Source organism: Sinohyriopsis cumingii, chromosome 5, assembly GCF_028554795.1.
Source record: "Sinohyriopsis cumingii isolate HCF-2022 chromosome 5, ASM2855479v2, whole genome shotgun sequence".
NCBI classification, from domain to species: Eukaryota; Metazoa; Mollusca; class Bivalvia; order Unionida; family Unionidae; genus Sinohyriopsis; species Sinohyriopsis cumingii.
This window is the reverse complement of record NC_142965.1, coordinates 3,656,314-3,678,598: the sequence shown is the minus strand read 5'-3', so window position 1 is coordinate 3,678,598 and position 22,285 is coordinate 3,656,314. Positions and strand designations below refer to the sequence as shown.

At 34.8% G+C, this 22,285-nt stretch overlaps 1 protein-coding gene across 1 annotated transcript; it reads right to left on the bottom strand.

Moving 5' to 3' along the window:
* Window positions 1-4,478: 4,478 nt before the first annotated feature.
* On the bottom strand, window positions 4,479-16,800 carry LOC149798544 (transforming growth factor beta activator LRRC33-like). The gene is made up of 4 exons (XM_089956941.1): window positions 16,688-16,800; window positions 15,644-15,681; window positions 10,358-10,439; window positions 4,479-7,502 (listed from the first exon to the last, which is right to left on the bottom strand). Exons 2-4 carry the CDS (start codon window positions 15,671-15,673, stop codon window positions 6,208-6,210), a joined length of 1,407 nt encoding a protein of 468 aa, XP_089813067.1. The 5' UTR covers window positions 15,674-15,681; window positions 16,688-16,800; the 3' UTR covers window positions 4,479-6,207.
* Window positions 16,801-22,285: the final 5,485 nt, after the last annotated feature.

Sequence of the window (22,285 nt, the reverse complement as noted above, 5' to 3'; positions counted from 1 at the left end):
GAATTTGCAATAAACATCACCACATGACCTGGTGTATGGGGCATTGCCTTAAATTATTTGCCATCCTGATCTTTACATGTAGTCCTTTACTCAGACACAAGACACACTACACTCACAAATATTGTACAGAAAGAACCACTCGCTCACAATCACCGAGGTGATTTCAATCGCCTGTATTTTTGTTGATGTAAAATAAATAACATGTAGGAAATTGCGTACCAAAACGGTCCACTTTTCCTTCAACTCATCATTTCTGTTATTCGTATTAACTATACCTACTTATCAATAACAAACTCTGTATCAATGAGCCATCTTAGTTCCTGCAAAATCAGTCAGATTTGCTTTTATCCCAGCTATGAGGTAAAAACACAAATTTAGTGAAATTCATTACCTTTAGTTTATTTTAGATTCGACACAATCACTTCAACGCCAAATAATAGCTGAAATGTTTTAATATCATTAAATGTTTGCTGAAGAAAATGTTTGATTTGACCAGTTCCATGACGTACAGTATGAAAGGTTCAAAATAAACGATGAACAGATTATTACAATAGGATTTAAATTTATTAGTTGAAGAGAAGACACACTTTTACATAATTAGATTTGTCCTTTTGTGTTTCTTCGAGCAGTTTTGTGTTATTAGAGAAAGGATATCAATGAGTTGCAATTATTAGCGCTAATTCGAGAATTGAGTTGTTTAGGAAAATAAGATACATGTAAGGTACAGAACACGACGTGTAAATAATTACAAAAAACGTCAAGAATCTAGACGGGTCGGGGGGGGGGGACTCTTACTTCAGAAACCCAAACCCAATCTGTAATATATTACCCATTTTTAGGGGGTTGAGAAGAGGTTTATGTCTCCCTCAAAAATCTGACCTCAAGATCCATACTTCATAAGCACGTCTGGACTGGAACTTCTTGACCTCTACTGCCTTTATATCGTGCGCACTTCTTGTTTTATCATGTGTGCCTTAAGAAGTCTGAGGTGACCTGACCCAGTTTCAAGGACGTTGTATAACGACAGGCCAATAGTTCTACGCTGCCGTTGGTCGCATATGCAGCTACTAATCGTCTTATCGTGATTCATGGATAAGTTTTCTTCCAGCGAGGACTCATTACAATCGGTGTTCCCGACCCTTGATCTACGATACCATCTTCCTGGATGCATTTGTTGCTGTAATCAAAGGGACCGCCTGGGTTCGTTTGTCCTTGTTATCAGATACTCAACAAGGAAGAGCGATACGGGATGGATTAGGGATCGCGTAAGAGAAGGAGATAGATGATGAGGTTAGGGAGGGGAATGGGCGGGAGTACGTCTAGGTGGATGTGGAGTCTTGCCATAGTGTATATCGTGCATACCCTCAGTTATCCGACACAGTATAGGCTTGACTGCACCGTGTGCGGTGAAGTCTCGCACAGTACAGCTTTTGTTAGAATTTGGTGGCGATCGGGGACGGGGGTGCGTAACATACTCAAAATGTATTAGTTTGTGCGTTTGCATGATGCGTTGCACATGGCTCCTACTGTACTTCTGTATCCAGTTGAATGAGCTGCATCATTTAACAGAAAATGACTAGGTTAATATTCATTTTAAGTGACCTGGGCATGTGTGTGTGTGTGTGTGTGTGTGTATATATATATATATATATATATATATATATATATATATATATATATATATATATATATATATATATATAACACAGTATCAAGTCACTGTTCAGTAATGTGTTTACAAATAGCATTATTTAAAATGTTCCAAAAACTTTGTGCTCTTATAAGTAATCATAACTTATATAAGTAAATACAAACATGTCTGATAGAGTTAGCTGACCCCCTTCTCCGGGTTCTGGAATATTGAAATAGCCAAATGCGCTCGTGGACATGGACATGTCTTTAAATAACGATCAACGGAGCAGCGGTGAATAGCGTGCCGTACTCTCAAGTTGAAAGGGTGCAAGTTCTAATCCTACCATAGGATGAGCCAGGGTTAGAAGCAAAGGGTGTTCTTCTAGTCCCATTCCCCCAACTACCACCACCACAGTGTTGGTCTAAGCCAAAGTCAGCTTCATTGGATAAGGCGTGCACTATCTTACTTGTGTCACTGTGCAATAAAAATGAAACAAAGAAATCAGTTAATATGTTGTTTTAGAAATAATTAACTCCAGGAGCGATTTTTCATCGTCTCCAAGAACTAATTATTTACGGACACTTTTTCTTTTCATGTTTCGGCAAATTTGCTTTATTTTATTCCTTATAATGTTAACTATATCTTCCAAAATATTTATTTTGGAGGTTTGCTAATGATTTCTTGTTCATGACATGAATGGAAAATAACTTTGGCATAAAGATAATCAAGCGTGCACAGAAATGGGCTCTTTTGCTGTAGATATCAAAAGTACCACATTATCATTATCACATTTTCTTCTTCCTCTTTTTCATAGTAGTAGTAGTAGCAATAATACTAATAATAATAACAATAATTGTGTATATTGGATAATTGCAATAATACAAGCTAAAAAATATCCGTACACAAACAAACGTACAGTCACGTATCACTTGAAGTAGGACCATCGTTTAATTATTTCGCACATTTATTGTATATTATGCAGACTGTTAGTAAATATAGACATTTGTTTTAGTGCCCTTTTGAAGAAAGTCCGGGCCTTTTTGAAATTTTCAAAACCCAACACTTGACCTGATCTGGCACTGATAAAGATAATGTTTTTCGAACATGCAACGATATTAACCCGAAACTAGGTCACTGTGACAGCTAAACTGATAACATAAAAACATATAATATCAAGAATTTATTTGACCAAATTCAACTGCTTGAGTCGCCTACTGTCTATTGAACTATGAAATCAAATATTCACTAACTTTACTTAGATGTATGCAGGATCTTAACTCTAACATGTAAATACTCGGGGAATAAAATGCATATTTAAAAAAGCCAGAATGTTTATTGAAGGAAGAGAAGGCTGAGTTTATTAGATTTGAAATATCGGATACGGCTCTTTATTGACTGTGGTTATTTCTTTTAAAGTAAAATACTACTTCCCAGTATGCACACTTGTAAATAGTACAGTGTGCCCGACAATGTTCTACTGTCCACGTTACATAAATGAAGAGATGGAAGGATTCCCGTACTTATTGCGTTCCCATAGCAAACCTATTTACACACCATGATACTAATTTCATTAACCTTAACATTCTGGTTTATCATATATTTGTGAGCACAGATCAACCCTGAATGGAAGCTTCTTTATAGAGAAAACCCTCTGATCCAGGAAAATGTATTCATCTTCATGTGCTTGAAACAAATGCTTTCCGTTCCGCACCAAATTAATCAGGTGCAAATTTCAATAAGGGTTGGTCGAAAGTCAAGTTTGTAAAAGGAAGGAAATTCCAACAATAAAGCAGTGTTCCTATTATTTTCAGTTACATAGGGGATCGTCTATCAAAATATTCTTTTTAGTGAAATTATAATTTTCATAATCAACCAGTTGTTCGTTTTCCAACCCAGTTATGTACTTTTTTAACGTTCACCCATTTCTAGACTCGTTCCAATTTGGTCATGCAATTAGCATGGAATGATTCACATTATTAGAATCTTGGTCTGACCGGCACGTACATTTAAATGAGATCAGTTTATCTTACATGGATATCTGACATGGATATATTTTTAAGTATTTTTATTTTCACATTTTATTATAAACGAAAATTAATTTGCATTAAAGAAAAGATAAATATTCTCCTTATAGATGTCAAGCAGGTATGATTCAATACACTGTTATTTAATGTTCCTTGCCTCTGTGTAAAGCGACTACTCGCTACCGTGTCACTACCGAGTGGAGCCAGCAAATTCCATATTTTCTATGGGGCATGTGATCCAACATTCCACTGCTACGTACAAGTCAAAACATTTCTAACGGAACTAGTATAGACAAAGAAAACAAATATCGATCTCTTTTCATACTTCATTGATATTATTTTTATTTACATGTAATATAGTTTCTTAGATAATGTTGCATTTCGGTTATGAAATTGTATACTTACGTTAGCAGTCATGAAAATGGGGACGCATTGACCTGCTTTTCTCGACTGCATGGACCACCCATTCATGTTTGTTCATTCTTCATGCAATCAAATTATTATAAACTTTATTAGCGAAAGAAATGCCAATCTTTAATTTGGATTCATTTTATTCATATTAAACTATTACATAGAGTAGTATTTCCTTTGGACGAAATTTCACTCGCTTCCTGTCTAATACTTTACTAACGTAGGAATGTTTTTGTGTATATTCTATCCGAGTGATTAAATGTGTGTGTGCCCGTGTGTTAGTGCAATTCTAAAACATCAGAGCACCATTCCTCCATTTGTGACTATACAATAACCCACTGCAATTTATTGATGCTGCCTCTTTGAGATTATTATTGATATTCTTTTCTAAACATTTGTTTCCAAATTGCTGAAATAAATTACTGTTTATTATTTACCTGTCATTATTGCCACAACCTAGACACCACGTCCTTCTATTAATGTTCAAAATAAAAGAATACTCTTTTTTATAAACAGATGATCTGCCTCTAAGTATTTTTTGTCAGGAACAGGTCCTCTTCCCATTTATAAATTTAGTACACAGATGAACTACAATGTGTGCACTAAACTTTTATTCTGTAGCCAGCTGTTTTATATGCGGGAAAACTTGGAGGTGGATTTACCATCAAAATATTGACACATCTGTGTTATCAAAATCTTGAATACATTAATGCCCTAATTCTAAGAGAGAGTGAAACAATAATTTTCTGAACCTGTCTTAAAAAATCATGCTGCTAAGCTCTATATAAAAAGTAGCGTCAAAAACACAATGATGTATTCATTGCGCTTTACGGTTTTTCACCTCAGTCAGAGAGGCTCAAGCTGTGGTCATAACAATTTGAGGTGGAGTTTGAGATTGAGTTATCACTCTCAGCCAATCAGAAACGACCTTTGAAAAGTAACGCTTTTTCTGATTGGCCGAGAGCAAATCTCAAGCGCAAACTCAAGGTTGTCGATTTTCATTGCTATGAGTCATCAATTAATGGCGAAATGTGTTGACCTATTGCCGACATTCTATATTTGTACAAAACGATCGTTCAATACTTAGCTAAACACACACACACACAGACACACAGACACACACACACACACATATATTAGTGGACGGAAGGCTCACTATCGTTCACTTTAGAACTGACGTTTAACCACACAGACAGCGCATTATATTCGCACAGGTTTTAACAGGTGATACTGATTTAGTATAACATCAAACAACCACATTTAGCAGTATTTTCTAAATAATATTGCTCTACTATATCATTTTGTTCATTATTAATTACTAAATGATTCTGAGACAGAGAAACGTGACAAATAGTATCAGTCCGCTTTGGTTTCCTCGCTTGTATATAGCCACTGGATCGCTTTCTGTGAAGGAAATAATTTACATTGCGCATTCAGATTTTATGATATTTTTTTATGGATCTCGGACAAGTTTTGAATATTAATCGTCATCTTTACTTCGTTATCTCATAGGGAGGATTCTTGCTATTCCTTTACTTCGTTATCTCATAGCGACATTACATGCTGTTCTGTTATTAATCAAGATATTTCCCAGAATCGTTTTACACAAAGAATTTTTATGATAAAAAGTATATCGTCAGCTTTTAAAAGGTTCATTAGGCTTGCATTTTGTACGGAAAAGTTGGGAGCTACTATGATTCCAGCATTTCATTTTTAAATAAAATGCTGTAAAATGAGATAATCTTAATCTGTTCTATTTTCACTTATTACTTGGTAAAACTTCTCAAAATAAGAATAGTCATTAGTAGAAATATTACCATTCAACTTTTCTATAAAAGAACTATCTACAGTTAGATTCGTGAACCGCACAGTCTGAAAAAGACTGTTCATTCTATTATTTTAAGCAGTAAAAGTGAGTGAAAACATGGACTGAGTTTGTTACGTCATATTATGCCTGACGTTGTCTGAAGTTCATTCCAATTTTGCAAAACTACAAAAAAGCTTGATACATACTGTAGCAAGAACACGTACATTGAATGAGAAATTTCGTTATATATATTTTCTGATGAATTACAACAAGTTGTTTTACGAATAAGCCAGTTTTACACCATAGTTCAGTCTAACTACCGTTCTGGCGCTTTAATAACATGTAGTGTCGCGATAGGCGAGACAGTTTGGGATAAATGTGTTCAAATAATCTTGGACTCCCACTTTGATCGCTTCACAGTTACCCTTTATGTTTACGGTCTTTCTGTTGCAGACAAGGAATCGCTTCAACCAAACCAAGTCGCACGTGCAGTCAATTGCGTTGTTGGTCAGATCCAGAGTTTGAAGGCTATTGAGGTGCTCAATGGCTTGGGAAATGACGGTAAGTCTAGTCGATGACAGATCCATTGATTGCAGTCTATATAAGCCACTGAAGGACTTGTTTGACACATATTCCAGAGGATTTCCGGCAAGCGACAAGGTGTTGAGGTGGGCCATGTTTTGTACATCATTCTGCTCGATGCGTGTGATTCTGTTATGAGACAGGTCCAGTGTCTGAAGGCCCAAGATGTTGGAAATTGCGCCAGGAACCCTACTCAGATTACATGATCTGAGGCTCAAAAAGGTAACAGCCCTCTGTTGTAAGAGTGAGATTGACTCGTCGCTGAAAAACTCCAATGCATTCCCATCAAGAATTAATTCTTTTAAATTGAGCAGATATTTGATCACCGCTGGGAAAACGGTCAATCCATCGTTTTTCAAGGATAATATTCTAAGTGTCCTACCCACCCACTGAAATGGTTGCTCAATTAGGCCAGAATTACCGAATCCTTGAAGATTGTCCAAGTGAAATTCATCCAGGTTTCGTAACGACACAATTCCCAACGGCACCGCATATGTGGTTACTTTATTGAAGGTCAGATTCCTAAGAGTTACTTCGAATCCATGAAAGGCCTCTGTAGGAATGAATGCCAGGACACCTCCCTCTACGTCCAAATTCACCAGGTGTTGAAGATGGCGAAGACTTGCAGGCCATTCCGTGAGTGCAACACTATCACCAAAGATGAAAGTGGTAAGACTGGCACCAATAGATTGCATGACGTAGTCGTTGTAACCTCTTGCATGAAAGCCGTTACCAGAGACATCAAGGTATTGTAACTTGTGGAGATGAAGAAGAGCGTTTGGAAGAGATTTAATGCCTTCACCAAGATGATTATCTTTTAAATCGAGTGTAGTTAGATATTGTTCTATTCCTCCAAATGCATTATCATCGATGTGGCCTAGATTGCAGTTGTTCAAGCGTATGGTATGGACAGTTATATTTTCGAACATTCTGGCTTGAATTTGATTCAGGGCGTTGCCTCCCAAGTTCAGGACATCGTAGCGGTCATCTGGGTCTATCAGTCTGGGCATTGTATGGAAATGCTTGTAGCTGCAGTCAATTACCACTGAAGTGGATTATGCGAGAGAGGTTCATTTTTAGTAAGAATGAGGTCATAAATCTGGCTATAAAATTTTCTGAAAGTTAGGATAGTTGGCAACACAAAATCAATGAAATTCTGATAATTTTTTTAGAAATGTGATTTGGCAGTACTATGATCTTAAACACGTTTTACTTTGATCAATCGTTGCGTATAAACTAAGTTATATATATGTATACAATATTTATAGCTTGAGAAAATGTTTTTACATGTACATTTTAAAAAAACAATTATCAAGCAAATATACATGTTTCATTGCTACATCACTTACAGTATAGCTATGCAAATACAGATGTATCTACTGCTACCCACAGAATACCGTTGTATCTTTGACACGAAGGTAGCTATTAGAAAGCGTTTATCGTCTAACAAAGACAATCTAGGTGACGGTTATCATTATCTTTTTAGTTATCTTTTCTGCGTACAAGAAAAATGCTCCATTTCTAGCATGTACATTAAAGTCGTATTTCTATAAAATCTAATGATCTTATAACTCTGAGAATTGTGATATACTTACTAGAATATAAATATTCGGAGAACAACTATACCGCACTTCTACAAAAATAACTGATTATATTCGTTTGCTTAATGAATGTACATAACATAAATTGATTTTCTGTTCTCTTACCACAGTTCCCATCATTTGTAAAATTACTTTACGTTTGTACCATACATGCAATCTTACCACAGTTCCCATGCTTTGCAAAATTACATTACATTTGTACCATACATGTTATGTTATCTCACCACGCTATCCATCCTTTCGTAAAATTACATTACATTTGTACCATGCATGTTATGTTATCTCACCACACTATCCATCCTTTTGTAAAATTACATTACATTTATACCATGCATGTTATGTTATCTCACCACGCTATCCATCCTTTTGTAAAATTACATTGCATTTGTACCAAACTGGCTTACAGCAATTATCTGCATTTTAAATATTTTATATGATGTGTATTTATGGTTTTATGTTGTTCATAATTTAGATTAATTTGAATCAACAATCAAATATTTCTTATATACATGGTGATATATATATATATATATATATATATATATATATATATATATATATATATATATATATATATATATATCACCACGTCGGCCATTTCTGCGCGTCGGGTAACTCTGCGCAACGATCCGTCATTTCTGTAAACATTGGATCACGTGGTTTTATTTGGTCAAAAATCCATTTTGTATCAAGAAAGAACGATTGTACTTTAATTGCGAAAAGTGATATTCATAAAATTTTTACCAAAATATCCTACATTTCGACTCGAAATGCGTATGAAAATGTGATTTCTAAATGTCAAGATGAAGACCCACTCCATGACCTTCTTGAAGCTGTAACCCAGAAAATCCTATTTACTATGTATCTGTTAGAATCATACAAACAAATACATTTTGTAAAATATGTAAATGTATACCTTAAAAGATTTCTGCATCTTAATCCAAGTTTTCTATTTTGCAAGAAATTGTCCCGTACAAAATCGTCTGGTACCCAACATGTCTGCTAGCCGCTAAAATGGGATTCTCACGAAATTTCCTGGCGTATAGTCTGTTTCTAAATTCTTTAGTAATTTTTTCCCATAAACAAGACGCTGTAAACACGTTACATCCTATTCGTTGTTGTTTCTTTTCCACATAATAGCTTTTTTTTTTAACATAAAATGGTGAGTTTTACTAATATTTTACAAATCGGTTTAGTTTACCATTTATTGGCGTTGTTACGTTGAATTTTGTAAAATTAGCTATAAACCTGACCTAATTATTCGACTGAACTGCTGTCATAAACAGTCCAAAGTAATGTATTTCATTTCTATAGCCCGATGGATAAACATTCCATCTTTTCAAAGCTGTGCGCAGAGTTGGCCGACATATAGTTTCATTCAGTCAAACTGTGGTGTGACCTTGAGGTGATCTATGCAAATCTGGATGAAGGCGGAATAATTGAATGTTACCAATAGGTGTCGCACTTTCTTCAGTCTCAAGAATATATAATCTATACCGTAACGTCCATTAACAGTAGTTGTGCATTAGTTACAAATATACAGATATTTATATTTCACTGTCGAGATTGTAGAATGCATTGATGTAGAATTATGTCCTAAATTGTTAGGCATCAAATATGATAATTTCAAAGTAATTGTAAAGAAACAGACTTTTATTACAGAAAAGTACTCTGTGTAATTGGTCCAAAAACAAACAAAATATAAAATTATTAATTTCTGTCATCTATGTATATAGTACAAACGCCGACTAACCAGCCAACAAATCGGCGACTTTTTAATTGGAAAGATCTAGATCCATTTTTAAATTTGGGACTTGCAGCCACACGTCCTTTTGAGTTTTGACATAATTATTAAACTTGCCTGTATTCGATATTGATCTAAATAAATTCGTTCCGTAACTAAATAAATAAATAATTGTTAGTACCATTTTTATAAGTCTTTGGTAAGACTCGGCTAGGATTCGAACCGTTAGCTCCCGCATCAAAGGCGGACGCTCTAACCACTAGGCCACTGGAGCGGTAATAAATAAATAAATAACTAAATAATAAATAAATCAATCTTTTGAGCAGCAGCACATAAGGATTGCATCAAGTATAAATTGTAATTCATGTTAAAAAAACAACGGGAAGAAAGTCAAAATGTACAAAAATGCACTCGACTATGTATGTAAGTATGTATGTATGTATGTATGTATGTAAATACGTATGTATGTATGTATGTATGTATGTATGTATGTATGTATGTATGTATGTATGTATGTATGTATGTATGTACGTATGTATGTATGTATGTCCCTACCTCCTTTACAAACACATGGTGGTGGAGGCCCATAGCACCTGTCATCTTCCACGGTGTGACTGAATCCGAACAGAACAGTAACCTTGAAATATATATATATATATATATATATATATATATATATATATATATATATATATATATATATATATATATATATATATATATATATATAAGACACGTAACGAGAAGAGGTACATTCAGCTACTTACGTAATTTCAAGTAAACGTCATAATAGGTACGTGATATTCGTGTGGAAGTGTATACTAATTTGCCTTGTTGTATGTGACTAAGGTCATATTTTGTTCTGAAATTTTGTGCAAATGTAGCTGCGTCAGAGACAAAGCGAAAATGACAATGAAGTTTTTTTTTTCAGATAGCATCACAAACGATAACTACTTCTGCATTTGAAATGTATTTATTGAAACATCTTGATAATGTACATATAAAGAAACTATCCTTTTGCACAGGCTTAAACGATTTTATGCCGTTTTTTCTTCCCAAGATTTAGAGATATAGAGCATGCCACTAACTGTCAAGGTTGAATAATTTTGTAATGCGATCTGTCGGCACCCTTAATAAACGTTTCATATATTTTTTTTTATAAATGTTAGGTATGGACTTGACAGCTTTAGGAATAATCTGACTTTTCAGTAGAATGTAACATATGACATTTAAATATGTCTGACTTACATGTGTTTTGCAATCCTTCCTTAAGCTCAATGTCAAGCTAGTGTATTTCAAGAAGTCTTGAAATCTTCATTACATATTTTAAGTTTTGATTCAAAATAATAGGAATTCACAATTAAAACCTTACATTGGTGAATATTTTTCATTCCATAAAAAATAGAAGTGGCAAGCAAATTATTGCCAAATCTATAAAAGGTGAACCTAGGAGGGATTAAAAGTCGGCTTTCTTTTCAATCTTGATATCAAAAGGTACATAATATATCGTGACACAGATATTCATTTCCCACTAAAAAAGAGGCCGACTGGTCTACGGCGTTCGCCTCTACAGATCACTGACACCTCACCTCTGGCCCCGTTGGTTTGAGTCCCATCTCGGCAAAAATGAACGTGTGAGAAAATTTGGCATGAGTTTCCCGTGGGAAGGCGGATTTTATGTTTTTTTTTTCTGCCTGCGTTCTTCTTCCACCAAATATACTGGCCGCCCTATATAGCCTATTATTACCTGAAAAATGGCGTCAAAACCGTAAATGTTTTGAAAAATAAACGACTAAAACTAGAGCAAGTTTTCCTAAAATTATTAAAATATTATCTAAAATAAAATTAAAGACATCGTTTAGGGTGCTATCAGGCGTAAAGTTAAAGATTAGGTATTAATTGAAATAAAGATGTCTAATATATATATATATATATATATATATATATATATATATATATATATATATATATATATATATATATATATATATATATATATATATTAGTCTCAGAGTTAAAGCAAGTGCTTCTTCGCAGGTCACGACCAAGTTCTGTGTGTAAGATTGTTAGAGCTATTGGAAAATGCACGATGAGATGATATTACATTGTCCTTTCAACGATAGGTCAACTAGTTGCTTGATTAGGTCATGATTCTGACCTTGAAGTGATAATTCGCTCCTATCAATATTAAAAGGATTATTGTTTTCTTTAATTTTTGATAAATATCATACAATTTTGTTTTATCTGTTTTATCTTTGTATTTTTCATCTTTCATAATAGACATGCAATCCATTTATTTAACCACTATTGAACCAAATTTTCACACTAGAGAGGGTAAGAAGAGATACTCATTGCTTCCTTTAAGGTAGGGGGATTACATATGATTAACGTGCTCTAATTGTTTTGTGATATAAATGTTTTCGGGATTTGGTGCCTTTACTAAACGATAATGGTTTATGGCAAATACTGGTTTCTGAACAAATATTTGGAACATTTGGAGGTATGCTGCTATTAAAATTAGAAAAACCAAATAGAAAGAAATCTCTAAAGCAATTAAAAACATATTCTGGCATGATGTTATGTATGCTTGATTATAATGGAACCAATGAACCATCGTTTGTTCCGGGATACTTGTCTCAAGACATTCCTAATTTAGTAACTACAGACAATTTTAAATCGTAGACACGGGGGAGAACAAACGGTGTTATACTTATTAAGCATCTTCTGATACACAATGAGCTATCTCCATTACGTTGCAATGAAATAGAACAAAGAAATCTAACTATTATTTTTATACAGTACTTTGTTCTTATCTCAAATATATCAGTGAAGAGGAAAAATAAAATTATTTTTTTTTTAGAAACTGGAAACGGTTGTCACGTTATAATAGCCAGATTGCAACATGTATATCCTAGACCCTGAGGCTAATTATTCGCTTCATAAATGTTGCGAGTGTGCGCCGACATCAAAAAGACGTGAGGAAGCCAGTTGTGTACAACATGGCCATAGGAACTTGTTATTGGCGCCTTATTCTCCTGAAGGCGAGTCACAGGTAAGTGGCAAAAATTGCCGGGTTGGGCTCAAAAGAACATCAAGTGAGGGTCGTAAATCCACCCTTGACAGACTGCCGGGTAGGAGGCAATGTCTGCTAATAATGTAGACCACGGGTGAATCGACATCCAGTCGGAAGTGTGCGAGGCATGGCCACCATTGAAATCGCAAGTTAAATCTAGTGTCTTGAAACTAAACGTCAGTAGTCGCTAAACCATCTTGCGGGAATTACATAAGGAAGTTCTAAACTACTCCGACGTCATTCGAAATTGGCGGGAAACATTGTTATTCTGGGAATTACAAAGGAGCTTCGGAAAGGAAGCTTTTAGGGACCAGAGGAACTGTAGGAGACAGAGAAGGGAAATACCCTGGTACAGTTAGTCCCGAGTCTCTGGGAGACAAGAAAAGGAGAGAACGGAAGTGGAGGAAGTGAAGGGTGAAGGACGTGGTTGTTGGACTGGAGGTGTACTGGATATCAGTCAAGAAATACAGATCAAGAGATGAGTAGAAACACAGGACAGGAGGAAAATCTATCACACTAAGTCAAAGGATGAAATAGGCCGTCACTTGGTCGAGTGATAGGGTTTTGAATATTGAATGTCATTTGAGGAAGGATTATCTGTACTTGAATGGCATTAAATTTGTTGTTTATTTGAATTTCACCTTTTATGTATTCAGTAATTTACTGTCGGCATCGCTAACTGGGGTACTCGGAGCTTTGCATCTCTATCACTGCTTCAATTTCTAACAAAAACGAGCCAGGGTGGGTCTTCAGTAATAATTAAAGATAATACTGGGAGCACCCCACCCCAACCTAAGGTAGTCAACGAGAGACCCTTTACAAGTTTCCATGTATTACTCGACAAAACGTCGCTCCTTAGGGTAAGAACAAAGAATAAATTTATTTATAAAATAAGAACCCAGATGCAAAAGCCAAATGGTAAAAAGGAAACTTGGTCTAGGCAGCTAAATTGTGAAATTGGAACAAATGAATGTATCAAAATCCTATGATTTGACAAATTTGTGTACATATGACACAATACTAATTAGCTGTAAAGTTAGACTTTTACATATACATATTGCCAAAATTCAGTTCTTGAAAACAAAATTAATTTAAGTGATAAAAATAAATGCACCTTCGATAACGAAGGAATAAAACAAATTGAGAAATTGTTCTATGACTGTTCAGTTACTGAACACTTTTTGGAAATTATTTGTCCAACGTATGATCCAAATTTAAAATTAAACAAAAATATGTCTTTATAGGAAATAAACTTTGATGATATTATCAACTTCCTTATTTTGCTTGCATAGATATTATCTGCAGATCGCTTTGTGCATCGAAAATCTCAGATCTCATAAATATAAAAAATGTTTATTTTTTATCATACAAAAGTCTGGGAAAATATATCCCCAAAGCGAATAACAGAAGTGATGATGTTAAGACAAAGTGGACCCTTTTCTAAATGTTTGGTTTGAACTCTTAGGTTTTCTATACTTTCAAATGAAACAAACAGTCAATTTAAAACACCTTGGGGTTTGTCAATGTGTGGTTCTTTGTGTACAATATTTTTGGATGTATGTGTTGGTATATGCATGTGTTTATATTGTGTCTAAGTAAGAGAACATATGTAAATATTTCATAATGAAAAGCAAGTTTACGGTAATTCCCCATACACCTGGTCAGGTGGTGATATAGGGGGACACGTCAAATCCTGAAAACTTATGTTCAATAAAACAATCAACAAAGAAGTAAAAGTATCAAAGAATTCTCAGCGTACACTGTGCTTTTTAACGAAATGGCATATAATTGCAAAGAAGCATATTTACTGGTTTTTGAAATACATGGATTATTACCTCATGAAACATGTAAGGAAAGTGGCTTAAAAAACCACGCTGTTTCACTCCAAGTCAGCAGGACAGGTCTGATATCATCTTTTCATTAAATTATCATAATTTTGTAGACAAATAGAAGTTTTTGATGTTTTTATTATCAATGCACCTGATACGAACATCATCTATCATTTTGAAGAATAAAATTACATTTGATGATCACAAAAATGTTTTAACTTTAGCCGAACATGCTTCAGTTCACTGGTTATTTTGAATTGACTGAACCGAAGGAACCGTTAGCAATGTGTTTGCATTTTTGACTTTTTAATGTAGCTTTAACAACTATAGTCATATCGCTACGATGTTTGCAGTGCGGCAGTCTATACTGATGTCTAGCACTGGGGTATCATGAAGCAGACATGTAGCTTGATGTCCCACCCAGTAACATTATCCGGACACCAGGCCGGCCAAACCTAACACTAACCTCTGAGCCGCTAGTACCATTTTTGTAAATCTTTGGTATGACTTGGCTGGTGTTCGAACCCACAGCCTCCTGCATTCGAGGCGGAAGCACAAACCACTTAGGCCATCGGAGCGGCGAACGGTTACAGGTTATTTTTAATTTTCATCTTCAAGACAGTGCATTGAAATGACAATCATAGTAAAGGATTTTTAACCATCTTAGTAATTTTGGGACTAAAAAATATTTTTATTAAAAATAAATAAAACCTGATGCTTTAGACATAACAATAGGTAAAGACTAATTCAATTAACCTACCAATCAGCAGTCAATGGACAATTTTTTAAAATATAATTTTATTGATGCGCACGCGAATAAGTGGACAAGTAATGCATGGTTGATAAATCAGAATTCATTAATTTCGTTTTTGTAAATAATGCAAAATTTGCTTTAATACGTTATTGAAGTAATTAATTGGTTTTATTAAACCTACTTACCAGTACGAAACTCCATATTAAATGAGTCATCTTGCTTCCTGTAAAATCAGTTAGATTGCATGTTATCACAGATATTACATACATTCATTATGGCATACATGAAGTGAAATTCATTATTTTTAAGTTATTGTAGATTTGACATATTTGCATATAACATTATCTACATCGTCGCTTAATAGTTGAAATGTGTTATCATCTCATCAAACGTTTGGGGAACAAACATCTTGGTTTGTCAGTTTCCATGAACTACAATACGAAAGGTTCAAAATTAAAAATAAATAAACATATTATATAAAGCCTAATTGAAACTGAGAGGTACAATTTAAATAGAAGACAGACAGTTTTATACAATTATAATTGTCAATTTGTCATTCCTCGAGCATTTTTGTATTGCTAGAGGGAGAACACTAGCGAATTGTAATAACTGATATTAAAGGGATATAAATTAGTTGTAACAATGTATTTTAATAGAAAAGACCACTAAGTAGTTGTAACAATTTATATTAAGGGAACATCAATGGGTTGTAATAATTTGAACACTAAGTAGTTGTAATAATTCTTATTAAAGTAATATCAATGGTCGTAATAATTCGCATTTTAGTTCTAAATTGTGATATATAGAAGAATAATATGCATTTAAAGTATATTATTATGTCTTGTAATTTATAGTTTACACACTTGTAATTAAACGATTACGTCAACAATAAAGCACGTGCAAATTTTGGTTTAGAAAATCAAACGAGATCTATAATATATCAATTAGGATTACAAGAATCAATCAAAATTATAACGACGACAATAATAATAATAATAATAATAATAATAATAATAATAATAATAATGATAATAATAATAAGATGATGATGATGATGATGATGATGACTACGACAACAACGACGACGAGAAAGGCAAATCACCAACATTATGGTAATTAAAACAGCAAGTGCATGTTCAACTTTAAAAAAAAAATGTAAAATTATATGAAGAAAAAAAAAGCACGAACGCTGTAAACGGCGTAATCTGCAAAGCAGATGAAATACTTACCCCCAAACTCCCGTATACTATGCGAATGACCCGCAATCGACACTTAGGCAGTATTGATTGGACTTGCACAGAACGTCGGCAGAATTTATTTGCCCGGTAACAAGACAGAGTATCAGCCGGCCCATTGGTCTCGACATCTTCAGAATGCAAAATCAGCGTAGATAATATTTCAGATGCATAAAGAAGGTCAATAGGCTCAAGTGGCGTTAGATGATAGCAGAAATAACTTATTACTAGATCTCACGCAAGCTTTCTTGCCAAAAAGGAAGTACAGTCTACCTAATTGATGCGAAATCCTTTTCTGGCATCTTTAACAAAGAGCTCATGATTAATTTTACTTTACCCAAAATCTTAACTACTTGTGTAGTTTCATTAACCCACAAAAGGAATTTGCAATAAATTAGATTTAAGTCCGATTTATGATGACAGTGAATTCACTATTTCATCGTGGGTACACATTTTCATACATGTTTAAGTTGCAGGAAACCACGAAGTTAAACACAAACGAACAAGGATTCATCTTATAAAAAAAGTTCTCCGTTTCTTATACAAAACAATAAGTACCGACAAAAATGTTCGTTGGTTCGAAAAAGACCCACGACTTCGATATCCTCGACAATAATTAAATTTACAGTAAAAGATGCCATAATAAACTTCTAGTGTAAGACACACTATCGAACCTCGTGTGCCTGGTTTGTGTTGTTGTATTTGCCTTTGTACCTGGTTTGAGTCGAGTCCCGGATTCGGCCAATGTAGATATGTGAGAAAGCTTGCCAGTAGCTTCTCGAGGGTCGGTGGTTCTTTCCGGGAATATCCCGGGTTCTTCCTCCACCATTAATACTGGCCGCCATGTATAGCCTATCGTGAGCTGAAAAATGGCGTTAAACCCTACAATAACAGTACCTGGTCTGAGTTGTTCTTTTTGCCTTTGTGCCTGGTTTGTGTTGTTCTATCTGCCTTTGTACCTGTTTGTGTTGTTCTATTTGTCTTTGTGCCTATTTGTGTTGTTCTATTTGTCTTTGGGCCTGGTTTGTGCTGTTGTATTTGCCTTTGTACCTGGTTTGTATTGTTCTATTTGCCTTTGTGCCTAGTTTGTGTTGTTCTATCTGCCTTTGTACCTGTTTGTGGTGTTCTATTTGCCTTTGTACCGGGCTTGTGTTGTTCTATTTGCCATTGTACCTGGTTTGTGTTGTTCTATTTGTCTTTGTATCTGGTTTGTGTTGTTCTATTTGCCTTTGTACCTGGTTTGTGTTGTTCTATTTGCCTTTGTGACTGTTTGTGTTGTTCTTTTTGCCTTTGTACCTGGTTTGTGTTGTTCTATTTGCCTTTGTGCCTCTTTGTGTTGTTCTATTTGCCTTTGTACCAGGTTTGTGCTGTTCTACTTGCCTTTGTGCCTGTTTGTGTTGTTCTATTTGCTTTTGTGCCTGTTATATGTTGTTATATTTGCCTTTGTGCCTGTTTGCATTGTTCTATTTGCCTTTGTACCTGGTTTGTGCTGTTCTATCTGCCTTTGTACCCGTTTGTGCTGTTCTATTTGCCGTTGTGCCTGTTTGTGTTGTTCTATTTGCCTTTGTACCTGGCTTGTGTTGTTCTAATTGCCTTTGTGCCTATTTGTGTTGTTCTATTTGCCATTGTACCTGGTTTGTGTTGTTCTATTTGCCTTTGTACCTGTTTCTGTTGTTCTATTTGCCTTTGTGCCTGTTTGTGTTGTTCCATTTGCCATTGTACCAGGTTTGTGTTGTTCTATTTGCCTTTGTGCCTGTTTGTATTGTTATAGTTGCCTTTGTACATGGGTTGTGTTGTTCTATTTGCCTTTATGACGGTTTGTGTTGTTCTATTTGCCTTTGTACCTGGTTTGTGTTGTTCTATTTACCTTTGTGGCAAATAGAACAACACAAGCAGGCAAATAGTCTCTTATTCCTTATCATTGTTGCAAGAAGAAACCAGGACAAATACCATTGATAAATACTGGAACTGAGATTGGAACAACGGTATCACTGTGATGCACTGTTATGATATCAGTCTTCTCGTGACGACATTTTGTGCTCTTTGTCCGGAAAAATGGATTCTTTCATTTCGGTTCCGCAGCTGAGCAACAGTGACGTACTACATGAGTTAAAAGAGTTCCATTTATTTTTGTATCCTGGGTTTTTCACAAAGAGTAAACATTTGTAACATATTTAAAATGTAATGAATATTGTTCTAAGACTAAACAAGACCATTTCAACTTAAACTTGAGCAAGCCATATTGATGTATTTGTATATGTATTAAATAGAAAATAATACTTTATATCGATTGTACTATTTTTCTAAAAGCATTATTTTGTAATTTAATGAAATCATATGGAGGTTATTTGTTTTTATCCTATGGATAAGGTATGCAGTGGTAGAAAGTAATCTATTTGTTCGGGTGTAGGACAAAATCCACTCAGATAAAATTCCCAGGACTAAATCCCCCAAAGACAAAATCCCCCAAGCAAATTGAAAGATTGGACATAATTCCCTCCCCTAGTATAAATTTTTCCTAAAAATGTTTAAACCGCTACTAATATACATTTATTCTGGTAATTTGTTTTCATTATTTTATCATTATAGACTCTGGTTAAAGGATTTGTATCGGGCCTTTTTGTAATTGGGATTTATGCCTGATTGTTAATTTAGTCAGGAATTTCCATTTTTATCCAATAATATCATGCTTTAGCTTTTAAGTGCTTCGCTCAATATAACAATACTGGTCATTGCAGTAAACTCGGTAATTACTCCATCACTATGCCAGCAATAATCTATTTCCAACGAATGCAACTAATTTATGACGATTAACATGGGAATTCTTATTCCGCCGACAAACAAAATAAATACCAAAATCTTGGTGCTATGTTCTAAATACGGTATATGAAAAAAAGTGTTATAAACATTGCAAAAAAAGTTAGTGCGGTAGATTAACAGCGTGTGAATGGTTGTTATAATGGCGAGGTGACAAAGCACGTGCGATACATTTGCAGCGTGTGAATGATTGTTATAAAAGCGTGGTGACAAAGCACGTGCGATACATTAACAAAGTGTGAATGATTGTTATAAAAGCGAGGAATAAAAGCACGTGCGATAGATTAACCGCGTGTGAATGGTTGTTATAAAAGCGAGGTGACAAAGCACGTACGATACATTAGCAGCGTGTGAAGGATTGTTATAAAAGCGAGGAATCAAAGCACGTGCAATTATCCTTTAGATTAAATAATCATTAGCATCTTTTGCTCTTTATCTGTTAAGATCGAACATCTAAACACACGCCTCTAAATCCTTTATCTACTAAAGGAAAGCCGACAAAAATGTCAAAGGCCTAAGACGGCACACTAATATACATTACTGTGATGGTTTATCAAGTTCCAAACAAACTAAACTTAGACTTGTTGACTGAATTATGTTTTTAATTTTCCTGGAGGGATTTTGTCTGTCTCCGGAGTTTTCACTCCCTAGATGAAATATAGTCGATTTTATTATTGCTCAGGTCTATAAGTTTTAGTCAGTGCAGATTGCTGGTGGCATGCGCGATGACAGTAAGGTTCATGGAAGCAAGGTATAGATTCTGCAAATTGTAAACATTCATGATAGAGTCTTGTGAAATATAAACCAGAGGGTTCCCGGAAATCGCTAGTGTCGTCATCCTATTCATGTTATGGATATCAGTGCGCTCGATGCTCCGGATCTGTTTGTTAGAAAGGCCAAGGTGGAGAAGATAATTAATGTTCCCTATGGAACATTGATGCAATTTGTAAATGCTTTTATGAACTGATTTCTCTTAGGACATTCAAATTTCGACGACATCTCACATGATTGCTATGAACAGTTCATGGATTATTCACCTAACAATCTTATAGGACTGCGATAGCAGGTTGTACATGGTATCCTACCAATTTTTTGGAACCTTTTGCATCTTGACGACAATGGGTGTAGGAGTAAATTCTAAGCTTTCTTACAGGTACTTTGTGTTGTTTGTTTGTTTGGTTTTTTCTTTCTTTCTTTCTTTCTGTCCTTCTTCCATCATTCATATGACTATGGTTTTAACTCCATACCCTACTACGGGTCAAAAGAGTCTTCGCTGTTCAGGATCTTTATAGAGAGATATCCAAGTTGTTCTGGGATTGTGTTTAAACTCTGATGCAACTAAAAACATAAGTGGTGTCAAAAACGTTTTTCTCATGTTTATCTATCTATCTATCTATCTATTTATCTATCTATCTATCTGTCTGTCTGTCTGTCTGTCTGTCTCTCACTCTCTATATCTCCCTCTCTCTATCTCTCTCCTTCTCTACCTATCTCTCTATCACTCTCTCTCCATCTCTTTCTCTGTATATATATATATATATATATATATATATATATATATATATATATATATATATATATGTATATGTATATATATATATATATTATATATATATATATATATATATATATATATATATATATATATATATATATATATATATATATATATATATATATATATATATATATATATATATATATATATATATATATAATTGTATCTGCAAATGGAATACACTCCAGCCCAGTTGATCTATGTTGTGGTGTTCCACAAGGGTCTGTTCTTGGACCTGTTCTCTTCATTCTGTAAACTCAGTCGCTCTCAAGTGTCATAGATCATCATCCAGTGTCTCACCAGTTGTACGCTGATAACACCCAAATATACAAATCTAGCCACCCAGCTGAAGGTGATGCTATCATCCAAGGTGTAGAGAGGTGCATTTCTGATGTGAAATCATGGATGACATGTAACAATCTGCAGATGAATGATGATAAAACTGAGGCCATTTTGATCACAACACAAAGACTTTCTCATTCACATCCTTTATCTCAAACAATAAATATCAGCAACACCAACATTAAATTCACACAATCAGTACGAAACCTAGGTGTTACTCTGGACAGTAATCTCACATTGCACCAACATGTCATGAACATATGAAAGGCTGCATATCTTGAGCTGAGACTCAATAGCTCAATTCGCAAATATCTTTCAGTTGATGCCACTAAAACACTTGTGTGATCATTAGTACTTTCAAGACTGGACTGTTGTAACTCAATTCTGTCTGGTTCATCACAATATCTGCTCCAGAAACTTCAAAAAGTTCAAAACACAGCTGCTCGGATCATACTTAGAGTACCACGATCAGAGCACGCCTTCCCGCTGCTCTGTACCCTACACTGGCTATCCATTCGATCCAGAATCAAACGCAAAATTTGTTCTCTGTGCTACGTTTCACTCTCGGACTCTAGTCCAACATACCTGTCCGACCTCACCCATGTGTACAAGCCAGCAAGATACTTAAGCTCCTTTTCTGACAATCGTATAATCATTATTCCCACTATGAAAACAAAGTCATATGGAGAGCGCTCTTTTGCATACCAGGGCCCAGCAACGTGGAATGAATTGCCCACTGAACTTAGACACAAAGACACAGAGATCACATTCAAGAGTGCTCTCAAAACTCACTTATTTCGACTGCAAGAACAAACTTAAAGACCTAATAATGTTTCCTACCTTAAATAGTCTCAGCATGTTTTTTCAAATGTTTT